Below are 17274 nucleotides of genomic sequence, written 5' to 3'. Positions count from 1 at the left end.
GAGTCTTGCGTAGTTTGCTTATTAAATTGTTTTTTAATGTTTAAAAAGTGGCTATGTTAATGGCTTTTGGCTGAGTGGTTTTGGCGGGCTCAACCATGTGGAAAACTTCAAGTGAAGCGTCCTAAGATTTCCAGTAACAGTTCAGCAATTGGCATTACAGCCTGTTATCAGATTTAAAAATTGTCTATCAGAATCTTCCCTTCTCTGAACCGGTGGCAATTCTGTGCGTTTCAACACAGCTAAAACCGTAGCCTGCTGTAGAACACTTGACGCATGAGTTGTGTAAGCAGTGATCCATACCGCGAAAAAAAAAAAAAAAGAGACCGCTGCCAAGACACTCCATCAATTCGACAGTCCGAGACACCAAATTGACCAATCAGATCGCGAGTTTGCCTATCTCTGGATCACTTTAATAACATTTTTAAAAACTTTGCATATTCATTTTAAATCAGAGGGTTGACTAAGGAACGGATCAATGAAGAACGGTTCTAGATTTGTTGTAGCTGGAGTTGATATCAGAGGTAAGTCTACATTACTGAACACTCCCGTCGTATTGGTAACTTATCAGAAATGGTAAGGATTGATTTGAGTCCTGTTCTTTTTGTTATTATACGGAGTATTGGGTGGTTATGCAACCAAGATGGTGACGCCTAAGACAAAGTCCAACTCGACTGAGAAACTAAGTTATATTCTATTCTATATTTTGATGTGCCTCGTGATCTGATTCATTGTGTGTGTTAAAACTCTTATTAATCACAGTTTAAAAGGAAAAGACAGTGTTCAGTTAAAATTAAAAGAAAAATATTCATGAATTCGCATAAATTATTGCTCAGCCAGCTAATTGAATATTTTTTTTAGTTGACGTGGACTCTGGTACGTACTTTCATGGGCACATTTTCTTGCTGATACAGCCCTCACTGTTCATTTCTTTTAATCTTAGATTATGTAACTGGAGTATATATGCAAAGCCATAAGTACGGCCCAAATATCATTTTTTGTTGGAGCTGATATTAATACTGGCTCGACAATAGATGTCGTCTGATTTGTAAGGCTCCGAAACAAGTTGGTAAACATAAATTAAAAGCGGCAGGCGCAAAATAATGTGCTGTTATGAGTAGCGCGCCTGTTGATTGAAAGTTCGTATGCTACATGCTTATGTGCTTGTCAGTTTCGCGCTAGCGAAAATCAAGCGGAGCTTGATAAGGACAAACAAAGAAAACAAAAATGTCGGGAACAATAATGCTTATATTAGTACGCGCCTCTAAATCATTGATTATTCTAGCTACCTAGGCCTGAGCGCCCGTGGGGAAAAATGCACGGAAATGAATTCGCGCTTTCGCTTTACTGCTACGTAGGATACAAATAAGACACGTTCTTTTAAAACAGCCGTCGTGATTATGAAAATATATCGAGCATTAAAGACTGAAGATTAACAAATCGGCTAACGGAAGCTGTCGATGGGTTAAAGAAATGATCACACAATACATTAAGGGTTTAAGCCACTTTCACTGCTTATACTGCTTCAATGGTTTTGACGTGTTTAACCATGCAGAGAAAGCCACAAGGAGCGTCAAAATCTGTGCGTTTTAACATACATAAATTGTATACCACTGGACCAAGAAATTGATGGCAGGCACAGTGTATCCGTTCTTGTTCTTCTGAGCGCATAGTGATAGTGAACATTTATTTCTTAAATTTCTTGCATTTACTTTGTGTGTCAGATGAACAATGAAATTCAAATTAGAGCTTCATTTTTTCTGCCTCAGTGGTTTTAGTTGACTCAGCCGGCCGAAAGGCAAGCAAACTCGTCCAAACGCCTCAGTAATTTGTAACGGAGACTTCCAAATCAACATCCTTTCTTGTTTTTGTTGTTTTTCTTGTATTTCTGTACGTTTCAACGTTAGACGAAACTTGTTGTGGCATGTCACGCTACTGTCAGCTAACCTATTCTTTTAGCCCTATTGTGTGAAATTTTTAAGTAAAACTCACGTGTTTTTAATAATATTACAGCAGTCAATCGTTCATGCAAAACTGCGCCGGCCATAGCCAGAGCACCAATCATGATCACCGGTCTATCCGGGCAGCCATGCATTGGGTTATGCTGATAAAATTACAAAATAACTAACTTAAAATCAGAAGGCAGACTGGGGAGAAGATAAAATGAGAATGGTTTTCACTTTGTAGCAGCTTCAGTTGTCTGAGGTACGTTTTTCTATCACTGTAAAAACATAGTCAAGCACGAGCACGACTGTATTTTTAACTTAGTACTCTGGTAACAGTACGGATTGGAGTTCGATTTGGAGTCCAATTTGGACAGATCACACCAGTCCATAACTAGCAAAATCGGACGACCGGGAGTGCGAGAGCGTTTCCTTTTTTAATATTATTATTTTTTAAAAGTCTTGATTATAACAGGCCGAATGGGACGACAAGAAGTTCAGGTATTTAAAAATGGGAAGAAAGAAAAATCGCATAAACTTACTTTTTGGTGAAAACAGTAGTTCTAAGAAATAAGAATTCAAAATTCATAAGCGAAGGTATCACGGAAGTACAACTGTTTTATAGTAACCCATACATATGACAAGAGTATTGTCCAAGAACACCAGACACGACTATTCATAAAAATAACACCAGCATAACACGTAAACCGTCCAGTAAAACTACGCATGAAGCGTAAAATGTCCAACAATACCACGCGCAGGTTGTACCTGCACCAGGCTAACCTATGATTTTAAAAGAGTTCCTATTTTTCGCAGCAGTGAGAAAACGCGAGATCGTGGGTTTGCACCAGGCATGACCATTAAAACAAGGCACCCCTCCTTCCCCATAACAAAGGCATGACTTATTGATTTTCCTTGAGTCTCATTTCAGGTGGTAAACGAAGTAAATTTCAATGTTGTTCTGACTCACGTGCAACAGTCGTTAAATTGTCGGGAATTACTAATCGTACTCTAAGAGCTAGTTACAGGGCATCTTTTCAAATGCACTTCGTGTTAAAATGCACTGTAACTCGTGGACTACAAAGAGCCGGTCTTTTCTCTTAGGTCTAAAGAGTGTTTATTCGCCAACACGAACCCAACTGCTCAGGCCCCGTCTGCACTGCGTCGGAGAAATTTTTAAAAAAGCGGTGTTTTCACTCTGAAAAAGGCATCAAGTGTTTCCCGTCCAAACTACGTGGGGGAACTTTGAAAACGCAACAATCGCCCGTCATTTTGGATTTGTGCTTGAGGAAAGCTCGGTCAGCGAAATCACATGCTTGTCGTGAAGTCATCGTTTTCGAAAATTCAAAATGAAGGTTTTCCGTACTCACTAAAACGTAAAGACGGTGTTTTCAAATTTCTCCGGTTTTCAGAGCATTTCCCTAAAGCTCTGTTTTGGTGACGGATTGGTGTGGCCTAACTCAAATTTCTCCGGTGTAGCGTGGACGAGGCAGCATCTCGCCTGCTACTCCCACTGATTTCGAGAGGAAAACAGATAAAAACAGATTACCAGCAGTCAGAGACACTCTTTTATTATGAGTGCATAGTCTTTAATGCTTCAGTACAAATATCATTAATTCCGTTGCTGAGAGAACATAATCACGGCTTGGCAGTCAGTCTCTCCTTTGGGAACAAAAAAAAGGAATAACACTGGGAACAATACTGCCTAACATAAAGATAAGTATGCTACCCTTTGTTATTGATTAATTATTTGCATTACCTATATTCATGACCCGTAATTACACAGAACTGCATGCGTCTTCTCGCTTTCCGCTACGTGTACTTGCTGCAAATGAATACGATCTTTTACAAGAGCCATCGTGATTAGTGAACATAGACTGTAAATTAAGCGCCTGATCTGGAAGCGGGTTAAAGAAACAATCTCAAATTCATTTAGGTTAGAGCTGCAGTTTGACTGCTTAAGCGGTTTTGACGGGTTTAACCAGAGAGAGCCGCAAGAAGTGTCAACAGACCAAACAGACTAATAGATTTCTCAATGTTTGTTAACAAGAAATGCATCAGTACTTGTTCCTTCAAGAACAGGTTTGCTTGGTGCATGTCGCTGAATATTTTTCATGTTTGTCTTGATCAACAATGAAATTTAAATCACAAGCTTCAAAAACATTTTTTTTGCCTGAGTGGTTTTGGCAGGCTCAATTAACCAGAGAAAGCGGGTGAGGCGTTCGGGTTCTTTTTGCGCCGATTTGTAGTACATTTATCAGATTTAAGTCGGGAATGTGTGTTTGATTCGTTCCTTGCTAGAATTGCTTGTATTTCTGTGCGTTTTAGCGTACGTAACGCATGAGTTAGGCTGACTTTTATTGTTTTTGCTCAATGTGCGAAAAAATGTGAAACTACTTTGCATACTTCTTTGGGAGGGTTGTGATCCATAAAAAACAACGCTCTCGCTATTTAACAAAAGCAAGCCGGACACCAGCTTAACCAATCAGATCGTGTTTTTACCAATTAGCTCCTGGACTATGCTTCGATATGCTGATAAAATTACAACATAACGCGTCGCGTTAGAGAAGGCCTGAATCGGAAAGTGGAGTAAAATGCGGCCCAATTCAGCGCGGATCTCGATTTGTAGAAATTTCACATTTATACCGTGAGGTAAGTGTTAATTGATGTTACATGGCTTACCTGATCATGGTGATATAACTAAGAAGTTTAAAGTTAACCTTGATTCGTCAGGTTTGTTAGATCATGCGAAGCCAGGCGAAGTGCTCGAATTGATGGACGGCGCAGGTCTTTGTACCAATTAATCATAACTACAATAAGTTTGAAATAGAAAAAAGCTGAAACGTTAACGTATTGGTGAATAAAAGTGCGGTAGTTGAGTTGCTTTCGAGATCTATGACCGAATTACTTTATAACAAGACGCGGGATTGCAGAAAAAACGGCTGTCTATTTGCATATCATATTCAACAATTGCACTACGAGCCCGAGTTTTCTACAAACACTGCTTGGTTGACTATGACTGAGAGAATTGCTAGCATTTAGTATATAATTTATAAAGTTGCCGTAGTCTCATTACACACAAAAAATGTCAATTGACATCAGACAATTCAAGAGGGTTTAAAAGATCTTAAAACATTCGGACACTGTGCACTTATTCGCTAGACAAGTCATGCATGCAACTGTCTTCTGCAACAGATATCAATAGATCCAATCAAATTTACGGATTCACAATAGACTACGGTAAATTTAAACTAAATTAAAAAATTACAAAAGAACATATTCCCATCGTGCTTAATTATTTTTACGCTATATTGTACTATATTTAAGAAATAGAAAACATGTACCGTGTTTCTATCACGAATGCCGTTCTCTGATCGGCTACGCTACTCACTATATCTATTTAAACAACAGAGTGTTTCTGTTGAGGAACTATCGGCTGATAGTTGCCCCGCGGGAATTTGATGTTCTTAAAACAAATATGGTAGTTTTCAGAAAATCAAATTTCCAAGGGGCAGCTATCAGACCGATAGTTCCGAGACACAAACACTCTATTGTCTTTATTGTTCGCCAATAAATTTTCCTCCGCGCTCTAGTTCAAAAATAATATTGAACTATTTTCCACTTTCTTAGAAGAAAGCCGTGAAAACCCAATGTAAAATTTAAAAAGGAAAATAAACAAAACCCACTTAATACAATTGTTGGTGTTTATTTTTTTATAAGCCCGCTGGTTTACAGAAACTTTTTCACGGACAAGCACTATCCATCCGGGTATTTTCAGTCTGTTTCGGGTAAAAAATTTCTTATATTTACATATGAACAGAAGAGATTCGTTAACTCAACCGATAGCTCTGTACAACGGGGTGTCTTGTCTTCCCAGGAGCTGTTTCACGTAAATTTTAAAATTAGAATAAATTCAGTCAAATAAATAATTAACAATTATTCCACGAGCGCCCGTTGGATATGAGATAGTAACCTGCAATCAGGCGGGCTTTTTTGGAAAGGGAGAAGAGAAAAGGAAGGGAAAAAAGTATCAGGTTAATGCATAAGATGGTAGATAGGCAACGAGGCGCGTAACGCCGAGTTGGCTATAAACAAAACATGGCTATAAACAATACATAAACATGGAATGTGCGGAATAATTGTTTTATTAAAATCACCTCAAAATATTGAAAAACAATAAAAAAGAACCAAAAAATTACGCGTTCGCGGACCTTATTTGTAGAGCATGGTGTAATGGCTCATATTATATGAAAACTCTTGAATTTTATTATCCAAGGATCCAGTTAATAAATAGTCCACGGTACCGGTGGATTATTTTCATTACCTTTCCTGTCAGGAAATTTGAACGATGTGATAGCGAACACGAAAAACAGGTGTGCAAATAACAAGAACATATTAACTTAGAAGCTGTTTTATATCAAGTTTTTCTTTCACTCAAATTGTCAAGCTGACATTGCTACAATCTTCTCCACCATTTGCATTTTTATTTCAGATTTCTACCATGCCATGCCAATAAAATAGCAGCAAATGGAGTTAGAATACGATCGCCTGGAAACAGATCCAAAGCAAAAGAAAAATCCCAAGAAAACCGCCAACATCTTCTCCATTCTTTCATTCTGGTGGGTGGGACAGCTTCTTGACCTTGGAAGCAAGCGTTCTCTGGAAAATGATGATTTATTTCCTTTACTTGAAGAGGATAAAACTCAGACGTCGACTGAAAACCTTTACCGGACGTGGAATGAAGAGAAGAGTCGCCCCTCAAGCGAGGGAGCTTCAAACGGACGTAGACTGTTTAAAGCGATTATCCGAGCGTTTTCCGTCGTTGATTACCTGTTCATTTTGAGTGTAGGTTTGGTGCCTGGGGTTTGTAATGTTCTTCAGCCCGTGTTCTTGAGTCTGCTGTTACCGGCATTAATGAAGTACTCGACAAAAGAGGCATATATCTACGCTACTGGAATCTGTTTGAGTTCTTTCGTGCGTGCTATTGCTACCCATCAGTACCGTTACCATGGAGATTTAATGGCTCTTAGATGGAAATCAGCAACAGTTGGAATTGTTTACAGAAAGGTGAGTTCACTTATTTATCTTGTTAAAAATACAAATCAAGCATAGAGTGAATCATCAGCAATCAGTTTTTGGCCTCTGTGTCTTGTCACATCAAATGAGAGATTCCTTCCCGCGGCAATGTCTCGAATGGAACACTCCGTGTTTGTCGAGAGTGTCGATGAAAAGATAGTTCTTTTTTAAAGTAGCTCAAAACAGTTTCCAGCATTTTCCAAGACTTAAATTTTGATGGGTCATCAGAACCACTCTTTGATGCTATAATCATGGTATCAAAAAGCTGCTCAATCATTAATGAACACGTTGTTATCATGTTTGTGACACAATAGTTATCATAGCAACAGTATAACCTGCTAAAAACACTCTTAATTAAAGTGGTACTATGACGAAAATCGCATCTCTCCTATCTAAGCCATTTTAAAACATAAACAAGTAGTCTTCATGAGAAGAAAAATGCCGTTTACTATTTTCAAATGTCTCTTTTCGTTCCTGAGATATTCAAGTTTTTAAAGTATGCAAATTAGCCAAATGATGACGTCATACACAACCAAATTTTGATCAAATATGATGAAGAAAGATATCGCAGCCAATTTTTATCAGAAACGTTTGATTCTTTGCAGTAGGATTCTACTAAATGTGCTCCACAATACGAGCATAACAGTTTTGTTACCATGGCAACATACTGGGTTCCAGATCTCCCCAATATTAAAGGCTTTTCTGGCCACCTTTGGCAATCCATTTTGATATTTGCTAATGGTGTCTCATATGCACGATCCAGCAGGCATGTAAATATGTTAGCTCGAACTGGCCTTCTGGCCTCGTTTAATGTTTTTAAGCTGAAAATCACTAACAGGTGTGTTTCCTGTAGAACTATTAGCCTACCAAGTTTCAATGGATTCTCTTGTAAATTGACCGAGATAGCTCTATTTATATACTTAATGTAATATTGCGTTGAGTATATGACGTCATCAGTCATCTCATTTGCATGTTTTACACATTTTTCACACTTAAATGTCTCGGGAACTAATGCAGATATTTGAAAACGATAAACGGCGTTTTTATTCTTTCATGGAACTCTATGTGATACACCTAAAAAATCAAGGGGTAACAATTTGATCAAAGTACCACTTTAACTATAGCCTTAAAGGCATATAATTCAAAAACGGCTCGGTAAAATCAAATCAAATCAAATTTTGATGTGCAGGATAAGACGGAACTTTTGGCAAAGTCTTAAAATGAACTGTTGTTGGTGACTGACACTTCGACAACCTGAGCTGAAGTCATCTTCAGAGTGTTAGTTAGTCGATGATGTTATAAGTCAGTCACCGACAACTGACAAGTACTCTCACCTGGACGATCACACATACTACTGATACTGCTGGATTCAAACCATTTACTAGATTTCAGAGTTCCAAGAATTTTAAAAACAAAATTTATTTATCACTGTCCTGTAGCTGCCCCAAGTTAAAAACTCTTTACTGCATGTTTGTTTCATCTCGTAGGTTCTCTGTCTGAGGCAAGCAGATTTATCGACTTTAACGAGCGGATATGTCATCAATCTCATTGCTTCAGACCTGCAACGTTTTGATCTAACAGTACTTAGTTTTGTTCTCTTAACTCAAGCACTGTTTGAGATCCTTAGTGTCTCGATCTTCATGTTTTACCTGTTTGGCTGGAAACCCTTGACAGGCGTGATGTTTCTTATTACGCTTACAATTTATTACGGTATTATGGGAAGAGTCTGCAATACTTTAAGGTCAAAAATCTCCAAAGTGGCTGATCAGCGTGTTGATATCATGAACTCCATCATTGCTGGAATTCGCACAGTCAAGATGTATGCCTGGGAGTGGCCGTTTATGGAAAGAGTGCAAAGGATACGAAGGTAATTAAGAATATTTGCACGTGTTGCTCATTTCATATGAAAAGGAGGGGTGCTCTTCCTACCTTTTAGGGGTTAAAAATGAGGTTTGGGTACCTCTTAGGGTGTTCAGACTCAAAAGCTGTCATTAAAGAAGCTACATGTACGTCAGGGTTTGCGCATCTTGAAACGTTCGTCGTTTGTAATCCGTGTCAATCTTTTCCATCCTTAACCATCCTTGTTCCTTAATGGATTATTATTATCTCTTTGATCTTTTTCTATTTTACTATACTATTATTTTCAGGTTTCCTTAATTTTAAAGGTAATCTTGAGCGAGGCCCAAATAACCCAAAATACCATGACTTAGCTCCTGCCTAGCACCTTATTCCTATTAAGCGTCTCCTCTCCAATGAGCTCCCCTCCCTCAACTATCGAAGTAAAATAAGCATCCCAGACGCTAAATCGAATCATTACGGCGTCCCAATTTTTCAGCAGATTAAACGCAGGATTAAAAAAATTGAATTTGTTATCTCTTTAAGGCAAGAAGTCCGACTAATTAAATGGAAAACAGCGATATTGGCAACCTTTGCATCGCTGATGTACACATGCACACCGATTGCAGCTTTCATTTCTTTGATTACCGTGGCATCGACAGGAATTGAGCTCACCTCATATAATACTTTTATGATTTTGTCCCTGATAAGTACACTGAGAATGACAGTCTCAGCCAACATTTCCATCTATGTGAACATTCTAGCAGATTTCGCGGCAGCTCTGAATCGCATCCAAGGTTTACTTGAATTTGACAATGACAACATCGACAAATATCTACAGGACACCTTCATGGAAAATGGTGGCAATAATTCAGGACACGAAAATAAACTTTCCAAAAGGGATGATTCTTCAGGTTTAAACGAAAGTGTCGAAACTGATATTCACCGTCACAAAGATCCTGTCGTTTTACTACAAAACGTCGTTTGCAGTTGGAGTGGAAATTCTAACACACCAACATTGAATTCCCTGTGTTTGTCAGTCGGCCAAGGTGACTTGGTGTTCATTACTGGTCGCGTGGGCTGTGGTAAGTCGTCCCTTCTGTACACCATTCTTCGAGAAATTCCACTTATTACCGGAGTAATATCTTATCAAGGGAAAATTGCCTGGGTTGGTCAGCAGCCCTGGATTTTTTCTGGTACCGTGCGGGACAATATTTTGTTTGGCGAGCCATTTGACCCGAACAGATATGAGAAGGCATTGGAGGCATGTGACCTGACCAAAGACTTGCAAAGATTTCCAGATGGTGATTTGACTGTTGTTGGAGAACGTGGGACAGTCCTGAGTGGTGGTCAGCAGGCTCGTGTTGAATTGGCACGCGCAGTGTATTCCAATGCAGATATCTATCTACTGGATGATCCACTGAGTGCAGTGGACTCAAAGGTGGGGCATGATATCTTTGAAAAGTGTATCAATGGCTTATTGGACAATAAAACTCGGCTGATGATCACTCATAATCTCGAGGTCCTGCAAGACTCCAACCACATCGTAGTAATGGAAGAAGGTTCAATTTTGGCCAAAGGTGACTTTTCGACATTGTGTGCATCTGGTTTTGACCTAGATACCATCGTCCAAGGCGTTGAACAGAAACCTAGTACTGTGCAGATGGAAAAGCACCTAAGTCAGGGCATATTGGAGAATGAAATTAAGTCAGAGCAAGAATATGCCAGACTGGAAATTGCTGAAGAAGATCGCATGGTTGGTGCTGTATCGTGGAAATTATACAGGCACTACATCCAAGCTGGAATGCACGGCATTCTGGCTACAGCTTTGGCTATGTTCTTCCTCATCGTTCAAGGTTAGTTAGTGCCTACAAAAGCATTTTATACTTTCGTTCTTTTTTGTTCTGTAAGTTAATAACGTGGTTTTCTTTCTTTTTTTTCTTTTAGGATCACTCATACTTCCTGATTGGTGGCTACTTCATCTGACACGTCAGTCACATGACCCGCAGCAGCAGACGGAGAATCTCTACATCTATGGTGGCCTGGTGGCTGCGGCATTGATTTTGTCAATCATGAGAGCGGGAGCATTTTTCAACGCAGTAATAAATTCCTCTAATCACCTTCACAACTCGATGCTATCAGCAGTCTTAAAAGCTCCGGTTCTTTTCTTCGACACTAATCCTATTGGACGGATACTAAACCGGTTTTCTCGAGATATTGGCATCATGGATGAGATGCTACCAAAAGATTTCCTAGATGCTGTTCAACTGCTTCTGTTCTGCGTCGGAGCAGTTGTTCTTCCGTCTATCCTGAACCCCTGGATTATCCTGCCCGCCACCCCGCTCATAATCACTTTTATTCTGATCGGGCGTTACTACGTAACAACATCACGTGATGTGAGGCGACTGGAAGGAGTAAATCGAAGCCCGGTACTTTCTCATTTTAGCGACTCGTTGATGGGACTGGTGACTATTCGGGCGTATGAGAGGGAAGATGGCTTTCTGAAAGCGTTATACAGGTTGGACTTGATAACTTCCCTTTTCATTCCTAAAACATCTTTATGCATCTGACTCTGTACAGTTTGAACCATTGCTTTGTTGCAGTAATAAAAAAATAGTGAAGTTCGTTCGACGCTTTCACGTTGTTTGCCCAGACAACACTGCTGACTGGTTTTGCACAAACTGAATATCCGTAAATCTTCAACGCACTTCATCGCAATCACACCACACAATGCGAACTTTTAACAGATCTTTGCATGCATTGCGTTGTTAATTAAGTACAAAGTTTCTATGCTTTACTCCACGAAATTTGCAGCTTGAACAAATTATTAAAGATCCAAATTCAACCGATTTCAGACCTAATTTACGATCAACTTGCGATGTATGTAGTTGTAGCTGACACAAGTCTCCATCCGCAAAGTGTCGTCCCTTTGCTGCACAGCAAAAGAGACAATTTTTTTACGACTCGAAACTCGTGACAGCGGAACGGTAGGGCAAAACCATGCGCATAAGGTTTGGGAATGACATCATTCACCCTCAAGATTTGCCACTGGAAAGATTTATTGATTATGAGAATGTCGAAAAATCTTGAAAAATTCTGACTCCTTACACTGGAAAAGAGCTTTCAATTGACACAGGTTAAGGTTGATTTGATGATTGAAAAACTAATTACCATGGAAGCCGCTATGGAATCACACGCCAGCCAGTTGAATTCGCTCTCCCAGATCTTTATAAATCATAGTTTCTTTTGGCAGTGAATTCCGTTTTGTATTTGCTTGTCAGCTTGAGTGGCGTTAACTTTGCATACAACAGTAACTGTTTCTCTTCGAAGTACTGTATTTTCATATTAATTAGCGTGCTGCATGCTTTTTATATCTTTTCAGATATCAAGATGATCACAATAAGGCTTGGTTCTCGATTTTTTCCGCCATGAGATGGTTAGGAGTCCGTCTGGATATGATCTGCGTTATTTTTGTCACTTTGGTTGTGTTCCTTGCTATAGCTACGCAGTCTGGTTCAGGTAAATCATTTTTTACCAGTTAAATTTTTTAAGTCACTCTGACCCTCTTAAGAATTTAACATCTACATTTTTTCAAAACATATGTAACTTGTCACACTATCGCTCTCTTTTCTGCAAAACAGCTGGTTAAATGTCGTAATCACCGCAGTTAGAGTGCCGACTGTGCAGTTCTTTCAGCGTCATCTGTAATGAGGCTGATCCTCCCCCTTGAGGTTCCTAACCTGTCAGGGTCGATCATTCGTACAACATGAATTCACCCTTTACAATTTTAACACTTAAAGTGAGGACACTCGAAACGTGAGCAGAAAAAAATTATGACTGAGGTAATGTCCATGGTTTAATTCTCTTCCTAGGTATTTAGCAGTATTTCACGTTCGCCCTAGCCTCACAAACAACAACAACAACAACGAAAAATTAACTGAGGCAAGTTCCACGGTTTGCCTCATACTAGTTTAGGCCGTGGACTGACTTAACATATTTTTGCACATTCGTTCGGTGACTACAGAATGAGGGTTCTTCATCCTAACCAGAAGAATATTTAGCGCTTTTACATTGAAAACACACCACTCTTGTGCATTATATCGGCATTCATTCTATAGTAACCGAAATATTGTACGAAAATGCATCTTTTTCAAGTGTTCATGGCTCGAGTGTCCTTAGAGCAATTAAGCAAATACCTGCTTCCACAATTTTCAAGTATTTTCACTGTGAAAAGTCAGAGGTTAAAAATCCTAAATAACTGTTATTTTTAGGGAAAAAATGAGGTTACATGATATAACTCTCCTCAAGCGAAATACAAATTTTACCCTCATTTTAAAACCCGTAAATTTTTAAGAGTACGATCAGACTAAACTCGTGGATTAAGTTGATCAGTGTCAATCGTATTGAAATCGAAACTTATTTGCTTTAATCGGTGTTTCGTTCTTAGGCATTACAGCTCTATCTCTTGTCTACGCCCTCCAACTTGCAGTAGATACGTCACAATATGGCGTCAGGCAGTGCTCAGAGGTTGAAAATGAGATGACGTCCGTAGAACGTGTCATAACATATGCTAACCTTGAGGAGGAACCTGGGTATGACTGTGATCAGCAGCTTCAAGACAACTGGCCGGAACAAGGTCGGGTACAAGTAAAGAATTTGGACCTAGTTTACTACGAGGGTGGACCAGATATACTGAAAGATGTCAATTTTAGTGTCGATTCGCAGGAGAAAATAGGAATTGTTGGTCGCACTGGAGCTGGCAAGTCGTCACTGGTTTCAGCTCTGTTTCGCATGCCTCAACCGACTGGAAAAGTCATTATTGATGACGTTGACATCGGCAAGATTAACATCCAAAGTGCTCGCCGAGCCATGTCAGCCATTACCCAGAATCCTATTCTGTTTACTGGTTCACTGCGCATGAACTTGGATCCTTTTGAGAAGTACGCTGATCAGGAACTCTGGGGTGCATTAGAAGAAGCTAGTCTGAAGACCATGGTGGAAAATTTATCGAACCAACTGAGTGAGGAGATTAAAGAATGTGGAGCAAACTTCAGCGTCGGTGAAAGACAACTTCTGTGTCTGGCTCGCGCTTTATTGAGGAGAAGCAAGATTATCATCATGGATGAAGCAACCGCAAATGTCGATTATAAGACAGATCAGTTGATTCAAGAAACTATACGCACAAAATTTAAGCATTGCACCGTGATTACAATTGCACATCGATTAAACACCATCATCGATTACGATCGAGTCTTGGTTCTGGAAAATGGACAAGTTGTTGAATACGACAAACCAGAAATCTTACTGCAGAACGAAGGAGGGCAATTCTCGAGGCTTTACCATGGATATGGTAACAGTTCCAATGATAGTGTAGAACAATTGTGAAGATAACCTTAATTTTCGGAAGCAGTTATAGTCGTCGATACTTTTCTTTTTACTTTCTCATTCACACGCATAAGATTAATTGAGTGAAGATTATTTAGCTCCTTATTTAACTCATGTGGTAAATATTTGGGAAGTGTTTGACTCGCTTTGTTTCTTTCTTTCAATTTCTTTATTCTGAGACTCAAAATTTATTCACTGAATATGTTTAAAAAATGGCTTGACTGAGTTGCTCAGCTAGGAATACTGTATTATAAAAAGTAGCAGCGCCCGGGAGACGGTGCTCCCTTATATATATATAGGCTGTGTAAGTAAGTGCAGCCCGAAACCGTATGGTTTTTCAGCCGTTTTGCCCATAAATCGCGGGGCATCGATTTTGGCCATTTTGGTCATAAATAGGGTATGGTTTTTAACTCTGGTCTTCAATTGGGTATGTTTATTAGATTAAGCTACTTTTTCATCTTTATCGATAAGATCATCAACAAAAGCCCTTCATAAACTATGTTCAGGGTAACTGTACCAGCCGCAACGGTCCTAAATAGGGAATCCAATTTTTTTTGTCAGGTCATGAATGGGGTAGGGGAAATCGCAGAATTTGGTCATAACTACGGTAAAGGTTTTGGGAAGCGAGCCGCACACCCCCACCCGATTTTTCTGCGAGTACCTCCTGAGTAGCAGCGGCAGGCCGCAGCAATAAAACCATTAGTACTACCTGATTATCACTACTGTTAGTATTATAATGAAAACCGTAACAAAATTCACGAGTCTGATTGGCTCTCAACAGGTCCGATGTTAGCCCAAATAGGATAGTGCATGCGTCATGCTTGTAGGTCATCACATTTTGTTACGGTTTTGATTAATTTATAGGTGGCCGTACTTCGTGTCGTCCCATTCTTTTTATAATTAACTCGTAATAAAACGAATAAGACTCCCGCGCGCGGCGCGTTCGTCCGATTTTGTCAATCATTCGTATAATTACAGACCGAATTGGACTTCACTCAGTCCTATCACTATTGCTTACAGCTATAATACTAATAGCAGCAACAGAAGCGTTTGCAATATCAGTAGCACAGGTATTTGCAGTAGTAGCAGCAATCGCCGTAGCAGTAGAAGTAGCAGAGGCAGTTGCAGTAGCACAAGTTTTTGCAGTAGTAGCAACAGAAGCTTTAGCTGTAGCAGAAGCAGAAGCAGAAGCGTTTACAGTAGCGGTAGTAGTGGTGGTTGTGGAAGCGGTACAGGCGGTAGGTAACAACTAATAAGAAACAAGAGAGAATAAAGGTAAGAGAGTTCATTCTTCATATTTTTAGGCCTTATTCTTGAGGTAATCATGCTCAAGCGTCTTTAAAGATGTAGCCCAATTCTCCGGCGGAAAATGTAATCACCGGTGTTGCGGGGATGTTTTTGTGCACGATGAAATTAAAATGCGTGGAAAGCCGCTTGTGATTGGGCTGAACACGTGAGCGAAATTTGCGACTCATGATTGGATATTTCTGGGCCCTCCATGGGAATTTCGAAATCGGGAGTGATCTAAAAATAGGAGGGATTACCTTCGGATTACCTTCAGAATAAGGTCTGTATGGGGAATAAACTGCGTTATCCTTCATCCTCTTCTGTAATAAACTCATTACACACCTGTTTTACAAGGATGCCGTGTAAATATCCAAAGATATATCATTAAAGGAGCGCTCTGGCTTTAAATTTCATTTCATCTTAAAATTACTTACAGCGTTGTTTGTTTCATCTCTTTAAGTAAGATATTCCAGTGCACAGCCCCGCTACAGCTAAAACTTGTTAGGTGCGCGGCTGTGATATTTAGCATCTCTGAAACTGTAAGACGAAATCTCGTGTCGCGGAACAAAGTCAGAACTACGGTCTCGTTAATACGGACTTTTATTATATGGCTAGCGCCGTAAGCGAGCAAGATGAACCAAATCCTGCGCTCTGATTGGCTACCCGAGCGGGCAAAGTGGTGCTATCTTGCCCGCTCGGGACTACCCACTGTGTCCCGCAAGAAAAATCCCCCCCCCCCCCCCCCCCGCCCCAAAGCAATATAATAAACCCTTTATTGACCAAACTTGTTTGGTCAAGACTCCGTCTCGGTCCATAAACACGCAAATAAAGAACTTGACCAATAACCAGCCATCTTGACCGGCCATCCCTTTGAACCGCCTGCCCATACTCCACTTCTGACAATAATCGAAATGAAGTACTAGTTGAAAGGGCTTATTGCACTCTTCCACGCCTTGCTTGATTAAATTTGTGGACCGACAGTCCAATTTTTCAGTGCGGAAAACTTTAGTTCCTACCTTTGGATAAAGACCTGCCTTTGATAAAATGAACAATAGCGTAACTAGTCGGACGCAGTTACAAAGAAAAATAAATAACATGATTCTTAACGAGTATCAGCCTGTTGTTGATAAATAGCTGTTATCTTGGTCGACGAATTCTTCATCCAGAGTCAAATCAGTATCATAAGGTAAAATGCGAGACGCGCACTCTTCTTTCAAATGGGGCCCGTTTCTCGAATGTCTAGAAAAGTTTTCGCACCGGCTGGAAAGCCATCGGAAGATCTCGAACCTTATGATTTTAGAGCTGGTTAATTCACATATTCTTAACATGAACAAAACTTCATGCAAGAAGTTTCAGGTATATACACCTCTCTGTATTTAGATGCAGTCAGCTAGAAGTGGCTTTTCGGGCCCCGCGAAAAGTTTCTGGGGCTTTCGAGTTAGATAACACTGATGCGTGACGCGCACTCTGTTTTCAAATGGAAAAGAAAAAGAATCAATTTTGGGGTCTTGTGGCACAAGAATCCGTGGCTGCAATCAGCCGGGAATTCGTTTTTACTGCTTTGCAACTTAAATTTGATTTAAAAAATGAATAAAATGAGAATTCCTGGAGCAAGGAAATGAATCGAAATAAACCATGTTTATGTACAAGAACTCGATTCTATATCACAGCACAAATGGATCCGAATGTGTTATGTGCATAGGCGACATCTTTCGACCATCTTTCGACATGCCATCTTTCAACATGCTAT

General features: G+C 39.8%; 1 protein-coding gene across 2 annotated transcripts; it reads left to right on the top strand.

Moving 5' to 3' along the window:
• Positions 1-412: 412 nt before the first annotated feature.
• Positions 413-15937, top strand: LOC110058123 (ATP-binding cassette sub-family C member 4-like). 2 transcript variants are annotated; one of them, XM_089273270.1, is made up of 7 exons: positions 413-521; positions 6433-7007; positions 8504-8883; positions 9399-10708; positions 10800-11370; positions 12235-12371; positions 13300-15937. In XM_089273270.1, the coding sequence occupies exons 2-7, from the start codon at positions 6468-6470 to the stop codon at positions 14235-14237; spliced, it is 3876 nt and encodes a 1291-aa protein (XP_089129396.1). In that variant the 5' UTR covers positions 413-521; positions 6433-6467; the 3' UTR covers positions 14238-15937. The 2 variants fall into 2 exon arrangements, with proteins under 2 accessions (XP_089129396.1, XP_089129397.1); XM_089273271.1 differs by lacking the exon at positions 413-521 and adding an exon at positions 4106-4592.
• The last annotated feature ends 1337 nt before the right edge of the window (positions 15938-17274 follow it).

Source organism: Orbicella faveolata, unplaced genomic scaffold, assembly GCF_042242905.1.
Source record: "Orbicella faveolata isolate gen_17 unplaced genomic scaffold, um_ofav_v1 contig_35, whole genome shotgun sequence".
Taxonomy (NCBI): Eukaryota; Metazoa; Cnidaria; class Anthozoa; order Scleractinia; family Merulinidae; genus Orbicella; species Orbicella faveolata.
Note: the sequence above shows the minus strand (reverse complement) of the source record. Positions and strands in the feature narration are given on the sequence as shown.

Bases quoted from the DNA above. Each gene is read 5' to 3' on its own strand.
- LOC110058123 (XM_089273270.1), top strand. From the start codon at position 6,468: ATGGAGTTAGAATACGATCGCCTGGAAACAGATCCAAAGCAAAAGAAA. The intron at 7,008-8,503 runs GTGAGTTCACTT...TTCATCTCGTAG, and splicing joins TTGGAATTGTTTACAGAAAG to GTTCTCTGTCTGAGGCAAGC. The intron at 11,371-12,234 runs GTTGGACTTGAT...ATATCTTTTCAG, and splicing joins TTTCTGAAAGCGTTATACAG to ATATCAAGATGATCACAATA.